Here is a 26990-nt window from a genome sequence, read left to right on the forward strand (position 1 = left end):
CAGCAGGAAAGGCCAAGGGAAGAGAAAGATGCACAAGCAACATTTTTGGGTGTACAATGGTGCACCCAGGGCGGGTTGGCCATTAAACGTACAGGGAAACTTCCTGTTGGGTCATTGCCCTAAGGGCCCCCCGGTGGCCCGGAGCAGGCAAAGGCGATGCCCACGGACTCTGCCTGAGCCTCAGAGATGACCTGGCCCAGACCCCTCACCCACCACCAGAGCTGGCGTCAGCTCACCAGTGCTGCATCCAGTTGGGGGCAGGATGCAGTGGGTGATCAAATGCCCGTCGCTGGCCCTAGTGAGCCGAGCAGCCTTGCAGTGCGGGCCGCTCAGCTTGGCTTGCTCCGGGACAGTTTTCACTCCCCCAAAGCCAATCCTGGGTGCACCAAGTCTTTCTACTCCCCCCATCCCCTCCAGCACTCTTTATGCTCCCCGCCCAGCACTCTTTCAGTCTCCCAGTGTCAGCACGTTGCAGCCAGCTCTACAGCAAATGGGAAGGGGGGGGGGAGCCAACAAGCCATTTGCTCACCCTCATAATCTGGGTAAAGCATTACTCCGGCTGCAGAACACAGGCCCCTCTCCATCATAGGTGAGAAGAAGGAGAGTTGCTTTTATACCCTGCCCTTCATTATCGGAAGGAGTCTCAGAGCAGGTTAGGATCACCTTCCCTTCCTCTCCCCACAACAGACACCCTGTAAGGCGGGTGGGGCGCTGAGAGTTCTGAGAGAACTGTGACCAGTGTTCCCTTCTAAGCTGAGTTATTGTGAGCTAACTCACAGTTTCTTAGCCTCTAGCTCACACATTTAGGATGGCTCCAGAGCAGACTAATTTGTGCAGCAGCCTAATCGCTCGCTCACAACTTTAATGCCAGTAGCTCATAAAGCAGAATTTTTGCTCGCAAGACTCTACAGCTTAGAGGCAGCATTGACTGTGACTGACCCAAGGTCACCCAGCTGGCTTCATGTGGAGGAATGGGGAACCAAACCTGGTTCTCCAGATTGGAGTCCACCTCTCTTCACCACTACACCAAACTGGCTCTCAGTCTTGCCCCCTGGTTCTAGAGCAGAATGCCCTGTTGTTGTAAGCACTCTACTTTGCCCTGCAGCCACACACCCTTGGGGGCAGGAAACCCAGACAGCTCTCTTGGGGCTTCTGTGCCGTCACTGGAAGTGTTACGCCAGTTTGGTGTAGTGGTTAAGTGCGTGGACTCTAATCTGGGAGAACCGGGTTTGATTCCCCACTCCTCCACTCGCACCTGCTGGATGACCTTGGGCAAGCCGTAGTTCTGATAAGAGCTGTCCTTGAGAAAGAGCAGTTTCTGTCAGAGCTCTCTCAGCCCCACCTACCTCACAGGGTGTCTGTTGTGGGGAGGGGAAGGAGTTTGTAAGCCGCTCTGAGACTCCCTTGGGTAGTGAAGGGGGGCAGGGTATAAATCCAATCTCCTCCTCCTCCTAACCCACACACTTCTGTCATAGACTCAATCCATTGGGCTGTTTGCCACTGCAAAAACTTTGAGGAGTGGCTCCCCTTTGTTCTGGGTTGGAAACGCTTCTCAAAGCCCCCGAGGCCAGAGAGCTTCCAGGCATCAAGGAGGACAGAGCAGAGACCTACCCCATAGCAGAGGGGTTCAAGTGGTAGGCTAGAACATGGGAGATTCGGGTATGAATCAGCCAAACCTACCTCCCAGGAATACTGTTGTGAGGATAAATGGGAGGAGGGCAACCAAGAGGATTGGGTGGGGGAGGTTGGAGCACCTTCCCTAGGAGGAAAGGCTGAAGAGTCCGTGATTTTTCAACTGAGAAAAGAGACAACTAAGGGGAGATATGGCAGAGGTTTACAAAATTATGCATGGGGTGGAGACAACTGACAAAGAGAACTCTTTCTCCCTCTCCCAAAATATTGGAACTCAAGGGCACCCAATAAAGCTGATGGGCAGTCGGGTCAGGATGGACAAAACTACTTTACACGGAGAGTGATTAAAATGTGGAATTCGCTGCCAGAGGATGTAGTGATGGCCACAGGAATAAAGAGCTTTAAAAGGGGACTGGACAGATTCATGGAGGATAAGCCTATCAGTGGCTACTAGCCATGGTGGCTGAGGGGAACCTCCACATTCAGCGGCACTCATCCTCTGAATCCTAGAGCCAGGAGGCAGCATCAGGGGAAGGCCTCGGCCTCTCTGCCCTGTTGCTGGCCCTCCAGAGGAACTGGTTGGCCCCTGTGTGAGACAGGAGGCTGGACTAGATGGACCATTACTGGCCTGATCCAGCAGGGGTCTTGTATTCTTATGGGGAGATAGGAACGATGATGTAAACTGCTTTGGGTCCCCCTGCTGGGGAAAATAGTGGAGTCTAAACATCTGCGTAAATAAATGCATTCATGCCACAGAGTTGCCTCTGCCAGCATCAATACAGTCCCCCCCAAAAGAGCATACGGTCACTTATGGGTCTTTGGCCAGGAATGATACCCAACCAATTGCATGGAGATACTGAATCAGAATACTGGTCCATCTAGCTGAGCACCATCTACTCTGATTGGCAGTGGTGCTTTAAGGGTGCAGGACCTGAGATCCACTGGAGATGCCCGATACTGAGGTTGGAATCTTCTGCATAGAAAGCAGGTGTTTGAGACCAGCATCCCTTCCTGGAGATACCAGGATCCTGGCTGCCCCTATCCCCTCTGCAGCCCCATGCACCACAAGATTACGTCTGCAGCGCAGTGCTACCTTCGTCAGCCGGACATCTTTAGCCTTCTTCAGCCCCACGATGCCTCTGGACTCCAAGAGTGAGGACAGGGAGAGGCATTCTGACTGGTCAAGAGCTCCCACTTGCTGCTTCCGGCAAACCTTGCTGTACGCCTCGTGCAGCTAGAAGAAAGAACCATTCATAAAAACAAGAGCTATCAAGCGCCTGGACACACATTCTCACGTGTGTCCCTTGCAAATGCATAAGACAGCTTGCTCTCTCTGGTTTTGTCTGAGTGCCCCAAGGATTGCTCGATCCTGCATCTCGATGTAGAAGAAGAGATTGGATTTATACCCCATCCCCCTTCACTACCCAAAGGAGTCTCAGAGCGGCCTACAAACTCCTTTCCCTTTCCCTCCCCACAACAGGCACCCTGTGAGGCAGGTGGGGCTGAGAGAGCTCTGACAGAAACTGCTCTTTTTCAAGAACAGTTCTTATCAGAACTACAACTTGCCCAAGGTCACCCAGCCAGGTGCAAGTGGAGGAGTGGGGAAGCAAACCCGGTTCTCCCAGATTAGAGTCCGTGCACTTAGCCACTACACCAAACTGTACAGCTCACAAGACCTGTTTTACAAAGCTAGATTGCTATGCTGTACCGCTGCTCCTTCCTGTGACTTTGAAAGGAGAAGGACAGGTGGAAAGACAACACACACAACTAAAAAAAGACACGAGGTCAGCACCACCTCCCTCTAACTCAGGGCCCCCCAACCTTTTTGAGCCTGTGGGCTCCTTTGGAATTCTGATTCAGTGTGCTGGGCCCAGCCACTCAATGGCTGCTGCAGGAAGCAGAGCCAGCCATGAAACAGCTACCACAGCTTACCTTCAGCCACACAGTGCTGTGGTGGCAGCTGCTGCCCAAGCAATATTTTAAAACCTTCACAGACAATGAAATCTCCAATGGCCAATCAGAAGCCTTACTGGGAAAAAGCCACACATTATCTAAAAAAAACACGTGGCAGGAATCAGGAGAAGAACCCACGGGCACCACGTTGGGGACCCCCACTCTAACTTCACCGGACAGCCTGACACAAAAACTTTCAGTTGCATCTTCCTCGGTTTGCAAAGCAGGCGTTTTAATTTCAGGCACAACGTTGTGGAGCAAACCGGAATGGAAACAACTATGCCTGTACGCTCCGTGTCAAACCCTCTTGTCAAACCCATCTCCCAGCCAGCAAGCACACCACCACACCAGGTCGCCAGCAGAAGACAGGAGGGGATGGGAAGCAGGTGGCAGATTACCGATCTTGGAGTGCGAGATCTAGGTCACACCGTGCCAAACGCTGGAGCATATTTCACACAATCATCTCTTCGTTTTAACTTGGCTCATGCATAAAAGTCTCTTCAACATCAGCAAACAGAGCTCATTAATTCCCAGAGCTATTTTTGAAAAACAACCAGTTGTTTTTAGAAATGAGAGGTTAACATGACACATGGAGACACAAAATCAGACCCTTGGTCCATGGAGGTCAGTATTGTCTACACAGACTGGCAGTAGCTCTCCAAAGTGTCAGGATAAGGTATTTCACATCACCTGTTATCTGATCCTCTTAACTGAAGATGCTGAGGATTGAACCTGGGACCTTCTATGTGCCAAGCAGATGCTCTGCCACTGAGCCACAGCCCGTCTATGTCTCTCTAGGGTCTCAGGCAGAGGTCTTTCCCATCACCTCCTGCCTGGTCCTTTTAATTGGAGATGCTTCTGAGCTTCAACCTGGGACCTTATGCATGCCAAACAGATGCTCTACCACTAAACCATGGCCCCTCCCCAGGATAGGGAGGAAGAGGCACATGAGACAAACCCCTAGAAGGTTCTTGCATTCAAGCCAGCTGGTTTGAGCACATGAAGACCTCGACAGCTCTGTGTAAACAGCTGCTGCACACGTCTGGAGTGGGCCCATGGCAGAACTTACACTGCTTAGGAGCATCTGAGGGTTTGCATCCGAGAGGCTGCTGCACTTCTCCAATGTGGTACAGGAGTCCTAGGGTTGGACTAGAGGCCCACGCTGAAGTCCCCACTCAGCTATAAAGTTCACTGGGAAGGTCACTGTCTCTGAGCCATGCGTACCTCACAAGGTTGTAGTGAAGAGAAAAGGGAGAATGGACAGTCCAGTTTTAAGCCTCATAGGGCTTATTGTGGACAAGCAAAGCATCTGCCGAGTGAGAAGCACCTTTTTGGAATGGCTTGTCTACCACTCTGCAGCATGTGCAAAACAGAAGTGTTCACAAGGGCATTTTTTATAAAGTGATTAAATGCTGGTGTAATGGAGCAATGCATGAGGTTGCTTTTACGAGGGAATAAGTGTGCAGTCTATCGCAACATTATCATATGGGTGACCTTTGACTGCATGGCCACCCACCTTTGTAATCCACTTTCTGCATTATGGTATGCTGGGCCTTAGTTTTTTTGTTTGCACACCTTAGTTTTTTTGTAATCCTAATCCTACTGCACTGTATGTTGCAGTAGAAAGGAGCAAGAGTCAAGTAGTACCTTAAAGACTACGAAAATGTGCGGCAGGGTAGGAGCTTTTGGGGGTCACTGCTCACTTCTTCAGATACAGCTAGAATGGGAGTCCATCTGTCCTTGTATCTTGGAGAGTGATTTCAGATGCAGAATGACAATAGCAGGTTGTATGAAAACAGCAGACGTGATTGGATTAGGTGTGATATGCAGAGGGGTAGTAGGCCTGGAGAAATCAGCATTTGTAATGAGACAGGAAACCTAGGTCTCGATTCAGTCCAGGAAGATGCATTGTCTTGAGCTTCATTATCAGTCGCAATTCAGCAGTCTCTCTTTCTAATCTCCCTTCGAAATTCCTTTGTAAGAGAACTGCTACTCTTAGACGAGCAACTGAATGTCCTGGAAGGTTAAAAAGTTCCCCCACTGGTTTCTGAATGTTGTAGTTTCTAATGTCAGACATATGTCCATTTATTTTTTGTCAAAGGGATTGGCTTGTTTTTGTTCAGTGCAGAGGGTGGAAGGGCATTGCTGACACGTGATGGGCGGCCGTGTTAGTCTGTCTGTAGCAGCAGAAAAGAGTAAGAGTCCAGGAGCACCTTAAAGACTAACAAAAATTGTGGCAGGGGAGGAGCTTTCATCAGTCACTGCTCATTTCTTCACACAGCCCAGAATCTGAAGAAGCATCTGAAGAAGTGAGTAGTGACTCACGAAAGCTTCTACCCTGCCACAAATTTTGTTAGTCTTTAAGGTGTTACTGGACTCTTGCTCTTTCCTACTGCTACAGACAAACACCTGGCTATTCATCTTGATCTGTCCGCTCTGTATGCTGGAGAGCCAGTTTGGTGTAGTGGTTAAGTGCACGGACTCTAATCTGGGAGAACTGGGTTTGATTCCTCACTCCTCCACTTGTACCTGGCTGGATGACTTTGGGCAAGCCATAATTCTGTCAGAGCTGTTCTTGAAAAAGAGCAATTTCTCCCAGCCCCACCTACCTCACAGGGTGTCTGTTGTGGGGAGGGGAAGGGAAAGGAGTTTGTAAGTTGCTCTGAGACTCCTTTGGGTAGTGAAGGGTGGGGTATAAATCCAATCGCTTCTCTTCTTCTTGGATGTCTTAACACCATTTGATTACACTGTTTCCTATACTCTGGAATCCGCCTTAGGTCTCAGCAAGAAAGGTGGGCTATAAACGTCTGAACAAATGATAAAAATGTACCAATAATGGCATTCGGGAGCGACATACATACCTTCCCAAGGGTCACCTCCTTTGCTTTCTGTTGCTTAGCCAGAAATAGAAGAGAACAGACCAGGATCTTCTGTTGCAGCGGGAAGGAATCGGTGTCTCTGCAACTTCTTCCAGCCGTCATCCGGTCGCCGTACACATCGGAGATCACCTGGGAGATGTGGAGCAGGCCCACCCGTTTGGGCACTGGAGAATCTGTAGCTAGTTTTGAAGAGGACGCGCCTGAGGATGAAGTCAGGGGCGGGGAGGAGAGGACTGGAATCAGCTGGACAGGAAGGAATGTGTCACAGCCCAAACCTCTGGATGCATGCCCCGCTACACATTATCGAATCAAACAGCAGCAGGGAATTCTTGTTAACATGGAGTTTAAAGCTGGCAGACAGAGGATTCCTGGGGTAGTGTCTCCAGGCACTGAACAATCCAAAATCTGCTTATTTTAGAGAGTTTTTATGATGGCTTTCCATGCTCCAGGTCTGGGCTTGGTGCCTATTAGAGAGCAGCGTAAGTAGCGGGAAACCCTTAAGGGGAAGGGCATTCCAAGACACGGGGTCACTACTGAGAAAGCCCTGTCTCCAACTGCCTCTGTGGGCAGGGCCACAGAGAGCAGAGCTTCGGAGGCAGGCCGTAAGTGACAGGCTGGATAATATGGGAGGAGGCACCCTTCGGGCACCCTGGCCTCACGCCACAGAGGGCTTTAAAGGTAAGAACTGGCAATTTGAATTTTGCCTGGAAACAGATGGGCAGCCAATGCAGATACTGCATTGCTGCATCATAAGAACATAAGAGAAGCCAATGTTGGATCAGGCCAATCCATCCAGTCCAACACTCTGTGTCACCCAGTGGCCAAAAATACCAGGTGCCATCAGGAGGTCCAGGACACTAGGAACCCTCCCACTGTTCCCCCACCAAGAATACAGAGCATCCCTTGCCCCGAACCGAGAGTTCCTATCTATACCTTGTAGCTAATAGCCACTGATGGACCTCTGCTCCGTATGTTTATCCATTATATGCCTATATGCAAACCTAATAAAATGCAGGTCTTTGTCCTCTGATTTACTCAGAGTTGGGATTGCTCGTTACTGTTTGTATGTACCAAATTGTACATCCTCCAGCACACAAGCGGGGGTGGGGAGGGGAGACGACCTCGCAGCCTCACCAACGCGTTCAGTGAAGTTTGCTAAATGTGTACACAGCCTCTGGGCCGCACCAGTTTACAGCTCACAGCCTAGCTACAAAAAACAGACGTGGCCTGCCTGCAGCTCCCTGCACAGAGCCGCTTCACACCTGCGTTTACACTGCTTGAATCATGCTTCAAGCCAAGCGGTAGGGAGGGAAGGCAGGCAGCAAGGAGAACCTCTGCCTGCTTTCTGAACGCTGGAGGAGAGAACACATTTTTACACCAGCCAGCCCTCTGCATAAGCGTTTCTCCTCCCCGACTAAGGATCAAGCAAGTCCCTGGAAAGAAAAGCTACCAATCAAAGAAGTGCTTAATTAAACCGGACAGCACAGCATCTCGGCTGAGGCCCTGGTGGGGATTTCGGGGGGGGGGGGCACAGGGAGACACGAGACACACAACTACTTACAGCCAGACAGCGGTTTAAGGACGGTTTGGCTCTTCACATCAGACTCCACAATCTCAATGGCCCTCCTGTGGGTGAAAGTAAGATTTATTTATGTCATTTATAGTCACCCTTTCTCACTTGGACTCAAGGTGGATTACACGGACGGAGTCGATGCAATCAACAGGAGGGGGGCATTCAGTGAAGAATGCAATAGGATCCAGGTGGAAGAACCAATCAGAAATCTGAAAACAGAACTGAAGCAAAGCCGAAGTCTTAGCATGACACATTAAGTGATGGGAAAATTACATAGTAGGATTCCAGTTTCAGTAAGCCAAACACAGTAGTACAGACCACAGTCCCTAATAATACGTTCAAGCCACTTTTTGAATCATTTAGTACAGTGCAACTCTATTGCCTGTGTAGAAGTGCTCTCTTGAATAATTCAGTTTTGTATAGTTTGCGGAAAGTCAGGAAAGTGGGGGGAATTCCTGACCTCTTTGGGCAGGCCGCTCCACAAGGCGGGGGCCACAACAGAGAAGGCCACGTGTACTGATTTGGCCCATTTGCAGGGTGCCACCTGCAGAAGGCCCTGCTCAGACGAGCAATATTTTTTAGCTTTTGCCATAACACAAGCGCCATGCCCCACTTCCGCTCCAAACAACTCTGCATTCCCTCCCATCTGGCTGGTAAACAGAACAACCTACTGTTTCACTCCCCACTGCTAATTGCAGCCACCCCCACAGCTTATCTGCCGGTGGCTTTCGGTGCCTCCTGGCTGTGCCATGCCGATAGAGAGGCAACGGCAGGTATAAAAAACCAAACACAAAAGAGACGTGTCTCAAAAAAGAGCTGTGACAACTCCTTAGAGCAGTGACCTGAAATGTTTACCGTGCCAAGTGCATTTCAAGTCTGAGACATGACTCCCCTTTTCCCAAGGGGTGAAGTAATTTCAGATATCGTGGATGGGATATTTTGCATTTGACTGATTTTTTAAGAAATACGCTAAAGGCTTCACACACACACACACACGTTGTGCTCTCAATCAAAATAAATTTATTAGTCAAATGCAGGTCTTTTCTCATTCTCAACAACAACTCAGAGCTAAAGGAGATCAACCATCAAGCAGACGGACCAACAGTCTAAAAATGTGCGTGTGAAGTGTCAACAAGACGCTCCGGACGTATGGCGACTCTAGGAATTAATGTCCTCCAAGATGTCCTCCCATTACCAGCCATCCTCAGGCCTTGCAAACCGAGGGCCGCAGCTTCCTTGACTGGGTCAATCCATCTCATGTTGGGTCCTCTTTTCCTGCTGCCTTCAACATTTCCTATCAAACCCCCTACGAGGATTTCCAGTAGACGTATGTCAGGTGCTCTACATGCAAAAGATCCTCCTTCAAGGCAGGGAGGGAAAAACTGAACCAGCCCCCACAATTTCATGAAATATACCTCATGCACCTGCTTCCCTGGTCTTAAGCAGTCACTGACACCCAGGATTGTATTAGCCCACGGTTGGCCGAACGATGCACCTGACTTGCCCCTGACATTATTGACAAGGATAAATTTTTATCCCTCTCCCAAAAGACTAGACCTTGAGGGCACCCAATAAAGCTGATGGGCAGTAGGTTCAGGACAGACAAAAAGAAATACTACTTTACGCAGGGAGTGATTCAAATGTGGAATTCGCTGCCAGAGGATGCCGTGATGGCCACAGGAATAAACAGCTTTAAAAGGGGATTAGAGAGATTCAGGAAGGATAAGTCTATCAATAGCTACTAGCCATGGTGACTGAGAAGAACATCCACATTCAGAGGCCTCTGAATCCCAGAGCCAGGGGGCAGCATCAGGGGAAAGCCTCAGCCTCTATGCCCTGTTGGCGGCTGTCCAGAGGAACCAGTCGGCCACTGTGTGAGACAGGATGCTGGACTAGATGGACCCCTGGTCTGATCCAGCAGGGCTGTTCTTATATTCTTATCAGGGGAAGGCCTCGGCTTCTATGCTCTGTTGTTGGCCCTCCAGAGGAACTGGTTGGCCCCTGTGTGAGACAGGATGCTGGACTAGATGGATTACTGGTCTGATCTAGCAGGGCTCTTTGGATGTTCATATTATTATGGTGTGCGCTTGTTTCTCCTCTTCTGCACAGTGGTTCATCAAGACCTAAATGCTCTAAAGCAGTGTTGGGAGAGACCCAAGGGGGAGAAACAGTGTAAGGCTGTTCCGCGCTTCTAGAGGAAGACCTAGGGTGACATGCAAGCCCCATTAACAGAAGCTCATTACTATCTCGTCTCTTAATGAGACTAATGCTCTATTTGTCGTTGTGGAAGCAGCGCTCGAGGCGGCCTGCCGACCCAAAGCCTCCGGGCCAAGCACTGCCTAATTTGGACACCCTGCAGGTGGTCAGTGGCAAGGCTAAATCTCTCATTTAAGCTGACAGTTGTTCAACAGCTACGACAAAATTTAAGTGATTGAGCCAAACACCTTTTTTAAAAAAATGGCAGGTGTAAAATTATACTAACAGCTGGACTTCTTGGAAGCAAAGAGCCCCAGTCGGTTTTGAAATGGGGCAGGACGATTTTAAAGATACCTTGTGATTCTATTCTGCTGTTTTGGTACAGGTACCACTCGAGTAAATAAAAAAGTTCTTCCCCCCTCCCCCTCTTCTGGAACACGCCCCAAATCAGGGTACTAGCGCTAGTGGCTATGACTTGCAATAAATCTGCTCCTTTTTTTGTTAATGTTCTGGGCCTGACCTATTTAATTTCCATCAGCTTTTCTTCCCAGTTGGAAACGCAAAGTAGCTAAATAGTTAAAGCAAATTGGGGGGAAAAAATAGTTAAAACCCTAGAGTGGGGGAAAAGCTATGTTCCTCTGCCCAATGGTTTAGGAGGTTCCTGCTCCATGCTTTTTGAGTGCCTTAAGCAGATTTTAAGCAGTTTAATTCAGAATTTGCTTATTTTGTCTGAAAGCACTCGCTTTGTCATTTCAGTGGTTTTAAAGAAGGCCAACAAACACACTTATGTCTGCAAGCCCGATGCTCATGGAAGTGGTTATTTCCCAAATTCTGCTTAGGATGTATGCTGTGAAGTATTAGCAGTTCTGAAGCTGGGACCTGCCTATAAAGAGGAGACTTGCTTTATTTTGCTTATGCGTAGAACCAGTGTCAAGTCTTCACACAATTATTTACGACCCCCCCCCCAGCTTCACATCTTCCCATCTGGTTCTTCAAGATACTCCCCCTACTGGGGATTCTCTTTACATATTACATTTCTGAAATCAAGACTTTAATAACGCGACAGAGTTTTGAAAAAAGCTGTTACTACCTCTTGAATGATGCCACACAGAGACAGGAGATGTTTCTATTGGAAATATTAATATACTCCATAATTACCTCCCTACTTGTTGCTAAAACAACTGCCCAGGAAGTCGACTTCTGGAATCATGTTGGCAGGGAAACAAAGGCCAAATGAAACCAGGTTCTTGAGGTTTTGTGGACATCCCTGCTAAGATCTGAATGATGCTGGATAGATACAGATCTGCCTGTTTATAGGATTAGTATTATGTTGGGGTTGAGTGGAAAGGAAACAGGCAGACTTGGGTGATCTCAAGGCTTACATTCTTGGCAAAATTAAGTCGCTTTTTGCAGACAATCCAGTCAAAGCAGTGCACTTTCACTTCAGTTCCCGAAGTTCCGCTTTTGGGATTCATTTTGTTATCTGCTTATGAACAATCTGTAATTCTCCCAATGATTTAAAAAAGTTATCCAGGATTGCTATGGGGCAAGGTTTTTGTTTTTTTTTAAACTATGATTTTATCTTAGTAAGTGCTTTCCTCAGAGTGATTTTCCCACTAGTAGGTGCAAACGGTTTTGTGTTTGGTTTTTACAGCCGATGGCTAAAGCCATAAAAGGCACTGAAGACACAACAAATTCAGCTGGTAGAGACAAAGTTCTTACAAGAACCCTATAAACAGAGATGACTAAGAGACTTAATTATAAGCATCTAACTTGATAAGAGCATTTTAACTTTCCTCCTCCTGAGAAGATATAAGTTCGGACTCTGACAGACTCTTCTAGAAGGGGAATTCTATCATCAAAACGCCCATGCGCATTTTATTTGGGGTTTAACATAAGAAGAGCCCTGCTGGATCAGACCAGTGGTCCATCTAGTCCAGCATCCTCTCTCACACAGGGGCCAATCAGTTCCTCTGGACGGCCAACAACAGGGCAGAGAGGCCGAGGCCTTCCCCTGATAAGAACATAAGAAGAGCCCTGCTGGATCAGACCAGTGGTCCATCTAGTCCAGCATCCTGTCTCACACAGGGGCCAGCCAGTTCCTCTGGAGGGCCAGCAACAGGACATGGAGGCCGAGGCCTTCCCCTAATAAGGACATAAGAAGAGCCCTGCTGGATCAGACCAAGAGTCCATCTAGTCCAGCCTCCTGTCTCACACATGGCCAGCCAGTTCCTCTGGAGGGCCAACAACAGGGCACAGAGGCTGAGACCTTCCCCAATAAGAACATCAGAAGAGCCCTGCAGGATCAGACCAGTAGTTCATCTAGTCCAGCATCCTGTCTCACACAGGGGCCAACCAGTTCCTCTGGAGAGCCAACAACAGGGCATAGAAGCCAAAACCTTCCCCTGATGCTGCCTCCTGGCTCTGGGATTCAGAGGATTAGTGCCTCTGAATGTGGCGGTTCCCCTCAGTCACCACGGCTCGTAGCCATCGATAGACATCCTCCACGAATCTATCCAATCCCCCTTTCAAGCTGTTTATTCCTGTGACCATCACTATATCCCCTGGCAGCGAATCGCACATTTTAACCTCTCTCTGTTAAAGTAGCATTTCATTGGATGCCCTTCCACCACAGACAAACTCACTGAGCCAGGCCAATATTGGGCTTCCTCCTATTCTACAGCATAACCCACCGGCTGTCTATTTGGAAGTAAGTCCTGTGGGAGACAAGGGGGCTTTCTTTCAGGTAACTGTACACAGAAATGCAGCCTTACTCCAGTCACCTGCAGCTGCTTGCTCTGCAGGTCTTTCTGGACAGCACCCGGTAAAATCTGGCCTACTGCCGAGGGGTGACCTCCACTTCCACAATTCACTTAAGAGAGAAAACTCACAAAAGTGTTTTTGCTCTGCTGGCAAGGCAAGCACAGGTAAAGGTGGGCCAGTCTGCAAACGCCCCAGTGAGGTCAAGGAAAGCAGAAACCAACTATTATAAACTAAACTTGCGAGGGAAAAGAAAACACTTCCCAGCCCCATAAAGAAGCCTGCTTGAGGACCATTAACGGGGGCCTTTTGCAATCCAAATGTAATTAACCAATCTATAATCGCAGCAGGGAGGGAACAGTTCCTCTCACCCTTCCTAGGTAATGGGCTGTGAACGTTTCCAGACATTAACACAGCCAGGCAGCAGCAGCGCCCCTCCTCCCCACACAGACGTGTGGGTCCCCCCCCCCCCCCCCGGGGGCCCCCAACCCTAAATGCAATAATGAAGCTTTAAATCACATCCCACACGCTGTAATTAGCTTAGATTTTAAAAAACGCAATATATCCGTCACCTGCAGATGTCCAGCGCTTTGCGAGCATCCCCAGAGATGGCTGAGACTTTCCGAGCGCAGAACTGGATGGCGGCTTGGTCCAGCACCTGCTCTCCTGACACCTAAGGGACAAGAACAGGGAGGAAGGGCAGTTACAGGAGTAATTTGGGAACCTCTTTTGGCCAGTTCTGAAGAGAAACGACAGCAAAGGGTCTGGCTGCAATCGACAAAACTCCCAGTCTCTCTAAAGGAGAACCCTGCTCGGGCCCATAGCCATGGCGGGCATCTCGGGGCCATGCCCCCTTAATGAACAGGCATACCCAGTGGCACAGTGGGTATATCCCACTGTCCCAACATCCGAAATGTGTCAGTTCGAGCCCCGCACTGGTGTGAGCAGCCAGCCTGTTGTCCCCAGCTCATCGTCCACCCAGCGATTCAAAAGCCTCGGCAAGTAGATAAAATGGTTACCACTCCTTAGAGAGGGTGGGCACACCAACTCCCCTGTGGGAAGGTGTTAGCTGTCGGTTGGGACGTCCTGTTCCAGGATCGGAAAGGTGGAAGAAACTACTCAGCTACAAAAAGCCCTGCAGTGGGATGCTCCGGCCAGGCGGTGGCAGTAGTCCCCTGTCTAAAAGTGTAACTGTAAATCACTTTGAGCCCACTCATGGGGAAAGTGATTAATAGAAAGCATTATTATTATTATTATTAATAATAATAATAATAATAATAATAATAATAATAATAATAATAATAAACACTACCGCCAAAGTTAATATAATATATTTTAAAGTCTAAATTTAGCTGCGGTATGCTGAGTCCTGCCTGCGCCTTCTCCTCCTCCAGTGTGCCGGTCTGGAGCTGCCTTCTCCAGCTGGCCATGAGTCCGCCTTCTCCTGAATCGGGTCAGCCTTGGTGGAAGGCGAGGGCCCCCCAAACTTCAAGGCTCTCGGCTGTGCCCCTGCTTCACTGCAGCACCCTGTTGAGCCTGCCACTGAGGGGAGCTCCACAGTTCACCTTACCTCCTCTCCGAGAAGGCAGCTCCAGTGTTGCCCCCCCCCCCCGGGGGGGCAGCCAGCCCCACCTTGGTCGGAACCCCTGGAAGGTCCGATGGAAGAAAGCCTTCGACAAGGCAGCTGACAAGGAGCTGACGGTGGGGAGGCCAGCTCCTGCGACAGAGGAAGGAGTTCCCCGTCTAGCTCCTGTACCAGAGGAAGGAGCTCCTTGTCCCTGGGCCAGGCTGGTAGGCTGGCTCTGAAGCATCTGGGGAGGGTGGGGCTTGAAAGGGGCCCTCAGACTGGCGTCATTCTCCCCCAATGAAATACCAGCAAGAGCTTTGGCAGAAGACAGGTATGTGCACTTGATCTCCAGAGCAAGGACACGTCTGGGGCTTTTTATTTTATTTATTTATAATTTTGTGACATCATGCTGGCTACAGGCCTGACTCTGCTAGAATCCTACAGCCCCGTCTGTTGTCCTCAGGACACAGCCTAGATGCTCAGGAGAGAAAGAAAGAGGTAGTGACTGCAGTTGAAGGTGTACTCTCGGGTTTAGCAAGCGACCAGGCTGAAAGGCGACAAGGCCACTGGCATGGAATTCTCTGCACATGTGACACCTCCTGGTCAACACAGGACCTTTCAGTCTCCTTGCGAGGCCAAACTAACCATTACTGATTAATTCAGGGGTCCACAATGTGGTGCCCAAGGACATCATGACCAATGCTCCCTCTAAGCTGTGGAGTTTTGTGAGCAAAAATTCTACTTTGTGAGCTACTGGCATTAAAGTTGTGAGCAAGCGATTTGGCCGTTGCATAAATGTGTTTGCTCTGGAGCCACCCTTCCTGAGCTAAGAGAAAAATGTGTGAGCCGGAGGCTAAAAAACAGTGAGCTAGCTCACACTAACTCAGCTTAGAGGGAACACTGATCATGACACCCACCAGTAGGGCTTTTGATTGCCCATCTGAGATCTGATTGGCTGGGCAGATTAAAGTAACATTATGGCGACAGCTGCCACCACAGCCTTGGTTTTATTTTCTAACTCCTTTTTCCCAGTGTGTCTTTAAAATTTACTCCTCTTGTTCCCTGCACTTGGGCCTCCTCTGTGTGTGTGGCTGGGTCTGCCTCCCACGTGGCCATTCTGTGGTTGTGCCCACTGCCCCGATTCAAAATTGTAAAGGTGCACTCACAAGCTCAAAAAAGGTTGGGATCTCCCGGATTAATTGATGTTGTCCCTTACATTTTCCCTGGTAGCCAGATACATGCTTTTACAACAGTTTCTAATGTTGCCTTTTCTTGAACTCCCAAACCTTTCAGCAAACAAGTTTGCTTCTGACGCTGGCCACCCTGAGCTCTCCTTTGCTTTAGGAAACTGTCACTGTCGCCCTCTCTTGCAACAAGGAGGGCAGACAGCTAGCTTTTAGCTGCAAGTAATTTCGAAGGCCTTCCTGGTACAAGGTGAAGGGTGGGTTTCACCCTGTGGATAACATAGCCTTCCATTTAGAACAGATGTGACTGTTCTGTCTGAAACTCGCTTAGCGTAAGGTGGGGTACGGGACATGCCTCCCCTGTAGCACCAGGGATGCGATTTTGCAGCATAGAACCTACCGGCTTCAAGCGTTCCTCGAGGATGGAGGCAAGCTGGTCTTTGCTGTAGGGGGAAAAGTTGAGCAGCTGGGGCCGGCACTTGGGGTGAGCCTGCAAGCGGGGCAGGATGCGATCGGTGAGATCCAGAGCATTGGCTATCCCTGTCGAGAGAGGAGAGAGACACTTTTGTTTCCAACCATCCTCTTTCAGACAGCTTACTGCAGAACTGAAAAAACCTTCCTCATAAGACGGGACAGCCCACACTGAGCAAGGAACCCGCCTTTTGAGAATTCACCCCCCCAAAAAAAACAAGGTGTGCCTTTGCATATTTGTGGCCTGAATCACTGGCCATTTCCCTGCATTCCACTTGCTGATATTTATATTGCCATGCTTTTGTGGTAGAGCAGCTAACAATTGAGGCAGAGCTGCAGTGGCTCAGACATTAAGATGTGGAGCTGCAGACTGGAAGGCCTGTAGTTTAGCAGTTCGAGACCCTAGTGCCGCATGACAGAGTGAGCTCCCATCTCTGGCCCCAGCTCCTGCCAACCTAGCAGTTTGAAAGCAAGAAATTTCAAGTGGATAAATACCTTCTGTGGGAAGGTAACAGTGTTCCATGCGCCTCAGCGTTTAGTCATGCCGGCCACATGACCATCTTTGGACAACGCTGGCACAGGAAGTGATGGTGGCTACAAACATTGACAGTTTCACGAGGAGATTGGATAAACATATGGAGCAGAGGTCCATCAGTGGTAATTAGCCACCAGGTACAAATGGAACACTCTGACAGGGGCAGTGATTCTCTGTATTCTTGGTACTTGGGGGGGCAATAATGGGAGGGCTTCTGGAGCTCTGGCCCCACTGGTGGACCTCCTGATGGCATGGCACCTGGGTTTTGGCCACTGTGTGACACAGAGTGTTGGACTGGATGGGCCATTGGCCTATTCCAGCATGGCTTTTTTATGTTCTTATAGATGGAACACTCTGTCTGGGTTAGGGATACTCTGTATTCTTGGTCCTTTGAGGGCAACAGTGGGAGGGCTTCTGAAGTTCTGGCCCCACTGGAAGATCTTGTCTCACTAACCTGTTAATGTTCTTTGAGGGGGTGAAAAAACATGTGGACAAGGGGGATCCAATAGATATTGTTTACCTTGACTTCCAGAAAGCTTTTGATAAAGTTCCTCATCAAAGGCTCCTAAGCAAGCTCAAAAATCATGGGATAAAAGGACAAGTCCTTTTATGGATCAAAAACTGGCTAATTAATAGAAAACAGAGAGTGAGTATAAATGGGCAGTTCTCCCAGTGGAGGGGGGTAAGCAGTGGGGTACCGCAGGGATCAGTACTTGGTCCACTGCTTTTTAACTTGTTCATTAATGATTTGGAGTTGGGAATAAGCAGTGAAGTGGCTAAATTTGCGGATGATACGAAGTTGTTCAGGGTGGTGAAAACCAGTGAGGATTGTGAGGCACTCCAAAGGGATCTGTCAAAGATGGGCAAGTGGGCGTCAACATGGCAAATGGGGTTCAATGTGGCCAAGTGCAAGGTGATGCACATAGGAGCAAAAGATCTTAAATATAAATACACGTTGATGGGGTCTGAACTGGCAGAGACTGATCAAGAGAGAGATCTTGGAGTCGTAGTAGATAACTCACTGAAAATGTCGAGACAGTGTGTGACTGCAATAAAGAAGGCAAATGCTATGCTGAGGATTATTAGGAAGGGTATTGAAAACAGATCAGCCAATATCATAATGCCCCTATATAAATCAATGGTGAGACCTCATTTGGAATACTGTGTGCAGTTCTAATCACCACACCTTAAAAAGGATATTATAGCTTTGGAAAAAGTGCAGAAAAGGGCAACTCGAATGATAAAAGGGTTGGAACACTTTCCCTATGAGGAAAGGATAAGGCGCTTAGGGCTCTTTAGCTTGGAGAAACGACGACTGAGGGGTGACATGATTGAGGTTTATAAGATTATGCATGGGAAAGAGCAGGTAGAGAAAGAGGTACTTTTCTCCCTTTCTCACAATACAAGAACTCGTGGGCACTCCATGAAATTGCTGAGCGGTCGGGTTAGAACGGATAAAAGGAAGTACTTCTTCACCCAAAGAGTGATTCACACATGGAATTCACTGCCACAGGAGGCGGCGGCGGCTACAAGCATGGACGGTTTCAAAAGGGAATTAGATAGGCATATGGAGCAGATGTCCATCAGTGGCTATTAGCCACAAGGTATAGATAGGGACTCTGGGGCAAGTGATCTGTCATCTTGGAGCTTGGGGGGGGGGTCAACAGTGGGAGGGCTTCTAATGTCCTGGCCCCACTGGTGGACCTCCTGATGGCACTGGTATTTCTGGCCACTGTGTGATACAGAGTGTTGGACTGGATTGGCCTGATCCAACATTGTTCTTATGTTCTTATGTTCACTGGTGGACCTCCTGATGGCACCACGGTTTTGGGCATTGTGTGACACAGAGTGTTGGACTGGATGGGCCATTGGCCTGATCAAGCATGGCTTCTTTATGTTCTTATAGATGGAACACTCTGTCTGGGTTAGGGATGCTCTGTATTCTTGGTCCTTTGAGGGCAACAGTGGGAGGGTTTCTAGAGTTAAGGTCCTGCTGGTGGACCTCCTGATGGCACCTGGGTTTTGGCCACTGTGTGACACAGAGTGTTGGACTGGACGGGCCACCGGACTGATCCAACATGGCTCCTCTTACGTTCTTATGAAGGAAGAGGCCTTACTATCCCAAAAGAAAAGACAAAAAGGGAACATGGGAGAGAAAGATGCTAACAGGGTAGATCTCAATGGAGGCATGATCGTGCCGTTCCCTTTCCTTGTCTTCTTGCTCTGGCTTTTGAATAACAGTAAGATTCGGCTGCAGCGTCTCCAATACATACCAATGAGAACTAGCCGGGAACTGGGGAGGGAGGGCCACTCAAACACGGTGTAGAGCACATCTTGCCCCCTGCTGTCCAGCTGATCCATCTCATCCAGCACAATCAAACTGCAAAGGGAAGATTGTAACGTGAGCACTTAGCCCTACTAGGGATAAAGAGAACCTGTGCAGATTTTTTACATCACACAGGGGAGGAGGAGGAGGAAGCAAGACAAGGATGTCTTTCCAACCACCACCTAAGCAACCGAAACATGTAGAAATATAGCTAGAGGTAATGGGCTGCTCGACACAGAATTTAAACTATATGTCACCCTGCCAGGTACTTTATTTAGAGGCGACTGGAAAAGAAATTTCTAAGTTACAGCAATTTATCTCAAAAGGAACCAGCACAGGGGACCTCTTTAGTGTCAAATTCCCTGTTGCCCAAGGAACCAGATGTTGGGTTTACCAGGCAAAGGGGATTCACACTAAGATGCTTTAAACCCCATTAGAGAGACACAGATATTGGCGTACACTCTGATTAAAAGCTTCTTTGGGGAATCCATCCTGTAAACCTAGCCACCTTCCGGTGCTTCAGCAATATATTTCCAAGAGATGCCATGAACCAGCTCAGCCTTGGACACCAGGTGCAAAGTGCTTGGGGGCCAGCAACTCACACAAACAATCTCTGTTTGCCATAGGCAAAAGCCACTGATGTTTAAGACTGCCAAACTAGGACTGAGGAGACATAGATTCAGATTATCAGGTCAAGTTCAAGGTTTTGGTTCGGACCTTTAAAGCCCTAAACCAGGGGTGTCAAACTCATTTGTTATGAGGGCCAGATCTGACATAAATGAGACCTTGTTGGGCCGGGCCATGTGTATCACAAAATGTCATGCCAGGTAGCAGAGATATAAACCTTAAAATTGTAGTGTGACGCCATACAGGTTTTGTTTTTGTATATAACACCTCTTGTTTTAAGATTTTTGTATTTTATGTGTATATTTAGATCAATGGATTGATTTTTATGCTTTGATGTAAAATGTTGTATACTGCTCTGAGCCTTCTCTGCAGGGAGAGTGGGATAAAAGTTTAATAAATAATAATTTCTACTCAGCCGCCAAGTTCCCACCCTGGGTGACTTTGGGTCAGCCACTCTCTCTAAGTCAAACCTCCCTCCTGGGGATAAAATGGGGGGGGGGGCGGAGAGGAGGAGGATCAGAAGATTGGACTTATACACCGCCCTTCACTCGGAGTCTCAGAGCGGCTTACAAACTCCCTTCCCTTCCCCTCCCCACAACAGACACCCTGTGAGGTCGGTGGAGCTGAGAGAACTCGGACAGAAACTGCTCTTTTTTAAGAACAGCCGTGCCAGAACTATGGCTTGCCCAAGGTAATCCAGCCAGGTGCAAGTGGAGGAGTGGGGAATCAAACCCGGTTCTCCCAGATTAGAGTCCGCGCACTTAACCACTACACGAAACTTTAAGGGAGCTGGGGGCAGGAAGCACAAGCTGAACACCAGGAGGTGTCCACCACTATGGAGCGAATGTAAACTAACTTTCCATCAGCTGGGCCTCGAGCACATGCATGTGTGCGACACACACAGAAGCTTGCCAGAATCCGAGACTGTATGCAGAACTAAAACTAGGCATCTTATACCCTAAATGCTGGCTGTGAATTAAAGAATTATTAAGCTCTCCCAAACAACTGGACAGGACGGGCCATCTTGCCCCTGGTGTCCGGGGGGAGGGGGGGAAACGGACACATCCCAAGCTTTCGAAGATAAGGGCTGCTAACAAGCATATATATGAGAGAGAGAGAGAGAGAGAGAGAGAGAGACAGACAGACAGACAGACAGACACCCGGGGCAACTAAGCACCGGCATGCAACAAAGATGGAGTCGCATGGGCCATAAGCCCTGCCTTGCTGTCCTGCAGCTCCTCTCCACTTGCACGCAAAGAGAGGAAAGAGGCATGGCGCCCTCGGCCTCCATGCACTCATGGCGGCGGCAGGGCCCTCCCAAACGCCACACCCCCGACTGTTATTACTGTCAGCTTGGAATGCCCTTGGCCACCCTTTGCTTGTGCAACACTCAGTTCCTCCCCAGGGATTTCTACTCACACCATAGGGCCACTTTTTGACATCAACCGCTTCTCCAGCTTCCTGATGACGTCGCTCCGGGCAGCTTTGTCCGCTCTTGCCAGGCCTAGGTGCTCGGCGATGGCAGGGAAAACAGCCTGGGAGCTCTGCAGGGCCATGCAGTTCAGGACGATGACCTTGCTGCCCGCCAGCTCCTTCTGCAGAAGGGACAAGGAGAGCAACAGAGTAAAACGTCTGCAAGGAAGTGCAATGTAAGTGAATAGACAGGGCAATGGAAGCTCTGAGCAGAAGGGTTTGGTACTAGGGTCCCTCCTTCCATACCTGAGGGACCGCCTTTCCCCCTTATGTTCCCCAGAGAGCACTGCGTTCAGGGGCTCAAAACTGGCTGGCCCTCCCGGGTCCAAAGACTGGTGATAACCAGGGTCAGGGCTTTCTCTGTGGTGGCTCCATGCTGGCGGAACGAGCTCCCAGAGGAGATTAGGGGCCTGCGGGACCAATACCTAAGTTGTGGTACAGTTGGATTTAGGAATTTCCGCTCTGCACTTTTGTTTCCGGCACTTCGAAAGTGGTTTCTGATTGTTCTTAGATGTTTTATGTATGTTTTTAATTGTATTTATATACATTGTATGTAAGCCGCCTCGAGCTGGCTTTGGCAGGATGGGTGGGGTATAAATCAATGTCAGCGTCCCAAGGGTGTCAGGGTAGGAGTGGGTCACGCGGGATGTCCAGGACAGCCAAACCTTAAAGTCCAAGGGTCGCCTCAGACTGGGTCTCTCAGTTACTCCACTAGAGAGATTCCCAGTTGGTTTTGGGCCAACGGGTGTGAGTGGATTCGACCTCTCCGGTCGGCTGCTCCCTCCTCTCTGTCTCCTTTCCCAAACGCCCACCAATCTTCCTCGGCTTCTACCTGTGGATCTCTTTATTTGGTGTAGCTTTCTCACCTGCATCACCCACTGACCACTCCTTAAAGGTATATAGCCACATTAATAAACTCTCCTGCATTCTCCCACCCATCTCTTCGCCTCCCAGCCCCTTGCCATGTTGCCCAGTTTCCTGATCGCCCTGCTCTTCCTCCTTTTCCAGCTGGGCCGTCTGGCCAGGACTCCAGACCCTCCTGGGAAGGGTCGCACTCCTTGCTTAGCTGGCTGTCAACTGCTAAAGGGGATGCTGCCCATGTAGGCAGGAGGGGGTTGCCTTCTACCTCCTGACAATCGAACTAAAAAAACAACATAAAGATGTGTGCTGTCTGCTCTGACTTCATCTTGGCCAAATTCACTTTGTCAGACTTTTTAGTAGCTCACAAGGCCATGCTTTGGAGCAATGGAACAAAGTTAGAGTCCAGTGGCACCTTTAAGACCAACTACCTCTAACTTTGTTCTGCTGCTTCAGACCAAGACGACTACCCATCTGAATCTATGCTTTGGAGTAGGTCATGCACTGGAGAAGGTGAAGTCAAGGCTGTGCTACTGAGTGGCCAAAACTCTGGGTGGGAGACTGATTCACTGATGGGACATCTGCAGGCCCACCAATTGCCACAGGGGTTTGCAAAGCCAGGTACCCACCTAAATCTAGCCACGTGATTTCATTAGCAAGAAGAAGCGGAAGAGATTGGATTTATACCCCGCCCTTCACCCAGAGTCTCAGAGCAGCTTACAAACTCACAACAGACACCCTATGTAGGTGGGGCTGAGAGAGCTCTTTCCAGAACTGTTCTTGAGAGAACAGCTCTGACAAAACTATGGCTTTCCCAAGGTCATCCAGCAGCTGCAAGTGGAGGAGTGGGGGATCAAGCCCAGTTCTCCCAGATTAGAGTCTGCGCACTTAACTGCTACGCCAAACTGGCTCTCAAGGACAAGTCTTCCTGAGTGCAAAATCTAATTACCATCAAGCAGCCCGGTGAGCTGATGACCCTAGCCTACCAGCCTGCTCCAGGTACAGGGGGAAGCCCCACCCTGCCAGCCCCTTTGCCCACTCTGTTACCTTTCTGGGAACCCTCCCCCCTTTCTAACTCAGTCAGGAAACCCACAGATTCTCATCCTGACGTGCCCATCTGTGGGTGTTAGGTAAAGGTTTCCCATGCTCAAAAGCCAGTTGAATCCGACTCTAGAGATGTGGTGCTCATCTCTGTTTCCAAGCCGAAGAGCCAGCGCTGTCCAAAGACATTTCCGTGGTCATGTGGCCAACATGACTAGATGCCGAGGCACATGGAACACCGTTACCTTCCCACCGAAGTGGTACCTATTTATCTACTTGCAATTTCTTGCTTTCAAACTGCTAAATTGGCAGGAGCTGGGACCAGAGGCAGGAGCTCACTCTGTCATGCGGCACTCGGGTCTCAAACTGCTGAACTACCGATCTTCCGGTCTGCAGTTCAGCGTCTTAACCACTTGAGCCACCGCAGCTCCCCTCTGTGGGTGTTAACTGCCATCAATTTGCTTCTGATTCAAGGCAGCCCTATGGATGCATGTCCTCCTTGTTAACAGCCTTGCACAAGTCTTACAAACTGAGGTCCGTAGCTTCCTTGATTAAGTCAACCCATCTTCTGTTGGGTCTTCCTCTTTTCCTGCTGCCTTCTACTATCCCTAGCCTTACCCTTCCAGTGCAAAGTAGTCCCAAAGGGTCTATCAATGCCCAACAGTGCAGGTTTTCCACTGGAGGACTAACAAACCAGGATTCTCACAAGATTAATTCAGATTTGATGGCAACAATGGTTTAAAATGAATTCAACATTCAGAAGACCGAAACCACAATAGGCAAGCTGTGGTTTAGAACCACTTGTCTTTTTGGTTTTTGTCTTCTCAGCACTCAGCTTCTTAGGTTCGCATTCTCTCTCTGTGATGGAGCAGCCTCTGGAGGGTAAAGCACGATCATCACTACAGCCGGTACATTCGGAGATCGCACCAAGCCAGAGTTTGCATCAACTGTGATTTATAAACCTTTTCTGTGCTTCAGCCATGCTTGGATTAAGTGTCTGCACTGAGCCATGGGCATCAAGCTGTTGGAAGCACGAAGAAAGAGATAGGAGGACAGGCTTCTACAGGAACAGGTGTTAAGAAAGGGATTTTGGGAGAGCAAGTCACAGATGGGACACAAAAGGGGCTCCATAGACCTAAAGATGATAAACACAGCTTGTCAGAGATGGGCAATGATTGTTTCGGTGTTACATTTCATAGCAAAGCTTTTAAAACAGGTCCACACCCGAGTTTGTGGAGAAACATCTTCTATTTTCTTATTGATATATAACAGACTTCCTTTCTGTATTTTTGCTATATCACCTATTTGTTTAAGGCAATAGCAAATATACAGAAGAGGAAAAAACATGCAAGACTATGTAGCAACAGTGAAACTAATAATGTAGCTGCAAAACAGATTCGTTATGAAAACTGAAATGTAAAGCGTTGAGTATAAATGTACCCCAACAGAAGTATCATTGTATTTTTATAGACGGTATCCTAAAAAAATTCTAATGTGATGAAACGGATGTTGGGGAGAAACATTTTTCTGTATTTTATACTTTGTTATATAATCTTTGATACATATAATTATATTATATAACCCCTCTTTTTTCTTTTCGGTATTTCCCTTGTATTATTTCTCATTTTTTCTAATTTATAACAAAACAGGTCCACACCCAAGTTTAGACCTTGGAGTTACCTTCAAGTCCTCCAGGGCCCTGCCCAGGCAGGCGGTCTTCCCCGTGCCTGGGGCTCCAGAGATATAAAGACTTCCTGGCTTCTCTCCACAGACATGCTCCTTGAGGAACTGATGCAGGAAGCATGTCTCCTTCTCTCTTGTGTGTAGGTGGTCTGGGACAGCAGTGTGCAGGAGGCTCTTGGCTTGTTGGTAACAGGTGCCTTTGTAAACAAGCATGTTAAGAAAAATCTGTTTTAAACAGGAAAGTTTCAGGCACAAAAACCAACACACAAGTTGTAGAACTGCCTTCCACCACACAGAGCTAACCGGCAAAACTTGAAGTGACGACAGGAAGGAACCGTGAAAGTTTGCTTGTTGCCTCTATTTTTTTTAAAACCCAATTTCAATTTATGTGCTGCCTCTCAAAGCGGTCAAGGCAAACACAATCCGAATATAACAAAATCAGTACTTTTACAAACCATCTGATTAGGCAAAAAAAAAAATTGGGGAAAAATGCTAAAACAGATTCCAAAGGAGTCCATGAACTGTGTTTACCCATTGGTATCTAACTCCCTGAATAGCTGAGCTATTCAAAGTCTTAAAAGATGATGCTGTTAAAGTGCTACACTCAATTTGCCAGCAAATTTGGAAAACGCAACAGTGGCCACAGGATTGGAAAAGGTCAGTATACATTCCAATCCCAAAGAAGGGCAATGCCAAGGAATGTTCGAACTATCGCACAATTGCACTCATATCACATGCTAGCAAGGTCATGCTCAAGATCCTCCAAGCTAGGCTTCAACAGTACGTGGATAGAGAACTGCCAGAAGTACAAGCTGGGTTTCGAAGAGGTACAGCAACATTCGCTGGATTATGGAGAAAGCAAGAGAGGGAACTTCCGGTTGATGGCGGCACGCTCACGGACTCACCTCCCGGACCTCCCAGGGGTGTCTCCGTGCTCCGGCGGAGGGAGGGGGTGAGCAGGCTCATTAACCCCCTCAGGGGCCTGGCGAAGGGGGTAGCCTCTTCGATGGCTGAATGCCAGAGAATCGAGGCTCCCCCTTGCTCCAGTGGTTCGTCCAGCCAAGAGACCGAATGGTACAAGTGAAGCTAACCGGGTCAAGCGTAGGAGATTGGGCATCAGAAATGATGAATGTAGCGGGGTCGGAAGTCCAACTATGAACGTGAGTCAACTGAGATAAGATGACGCTCCCTACCTGACACGGTGGAACGGAAGAAGCGAGCGGGGGAGGGACGCCTCCCATGTGTAAATCACTGAGCGAAAGGGAAGAGGGAGCGGAAGAATAAACGTGTGATTGCCCAGAAGTACTCACCCAATCAAGCTATACAGTTAAGCGCATATTCAGAGACTTTAAAAAGTTTTTGTGAAAGTAAACAAACAGGGAAAAGATGGCGGGGAAGAGGGACAGAGACAAAGAGAAACTTTAAAAAACGAAACCAGAGTCCCCGAGACCGGAAACGACCAGTGAGACGACCAAGGCGATGGCTGAGGTCATGCGCCCTCTACTGGAACAGCTCAATGTCTTTAAAGAGCAGATGTCGGTGGTAACACCGAATATAACAGCGCAGCAAAAGCAGCTTGCAGTTGTAACAACAAGCATCACTGCTCAACAAACGCAAATAACGGACTTGATCCAAGTAATGAAGCAGGATGCGGAGAAAGTAAAGGAAATGGCTGAGACAACGCAGAAAGTGAGGAAGAAAGTGCAAAAATTGGAAAAGAAAACTGTTTCTTTGGAAGATCAGATGCTGCAAGTACAAATGGATAAGGCCAACATAGTCCTGCGCTTCCAAGGGGTGCCAGAGAATAGAGGAGAGAATCTGAAAGAACTGAGATATAAAGGTGGAATTGGTACTCAACGACATAGATGTGGCCTAGAGGTCATATTCAGGATATATAAAGAAAAATAATCTGCCTGGGGAAATTGTAGTAAGGTTCTCGAAGAGGCACATCAGGGATGCTATCCTGAAAGCAGTGGCTGTGACACCCCTGAAGGTGGGGGAGAATGCGGTCAGAACGCTAAAGGATATTCCATTTGAAGTAAGGCAACAGAGAAAGAAATACAAAGAACTTGTGCTCTTCCTCCAAACAAATTCAATTGGATACAAATGGCTATTTCCAGAAGGAGTAGCATTTAAGATCAAAGAGAAGAAGGTTAAGATTGACTCTGTTCTTAAAGCTCAAGAATTTCTAAAGGAGCAGCTGGGAAGGTCAGAGGAAGAGAAAAAAGAAGA

The 26990-nt window shown here is 48.6% G+C and overlaps 1 protein-coding gene across 1 annotated transcript in view; it reads right to left on the reverse strand.

The window, feature by feature from the left end:
* CDC6 (cell division cycle 6) overlaps positions 1 to 26990 on the reverse strand; it is a 31512-nt gene that overhangs the window by 744 nt on the left and 3778 nt on the right. The window contains exons 3-10 of the mRNA XM_015409339.1: positions 24756 to 24955; positions 21123 to 21298; positions 19024 to 19130; positions 16145 to 16284; positions 13566 to 13666; positions 8026 to 8090; positions 6447 to 6664; positions 2726 to 2866 (exon numbers count right to left, since the gene is read on the reverse strand). Coding sequence (XP_015264825.1) covers positions 2726 to 2866; positions 6447 to 6664; positions 8026 to 8090; positions 13566 to 13666; positions 16145 to 16284; positions 19024 to 19130; positions 21123 to 21298; positions 24756 to 24955 — 1148 coding nt within the window. The remainder of the gene's footprint in view (positions 1 to 2725; positions 2867 to 6446; positions 6665 to 8025; positions 8091 to 13565; positions 13667 to 16144; positions 16285 to 19023; positions 19131 to 21122; positions 21299 to 24755; positions 24956 to 26990) is intronic.

This window comes from Gekko japonicus, unplaced genomic scaffold (assembly GCF_001447785.1).
Source record: "Gekko japonicus isolate JY-2015 unplaced genomic scaffold, Gekko_japonicus_V1.1 scaffold678, whole genome shotgun sequence".
NCBI classification, from domain to species: Eukaryota; Metazoa; Chordata; class Lepidosauria; order Squamata; family Gekkonidae; genus Gekko; species Gekko japonicus.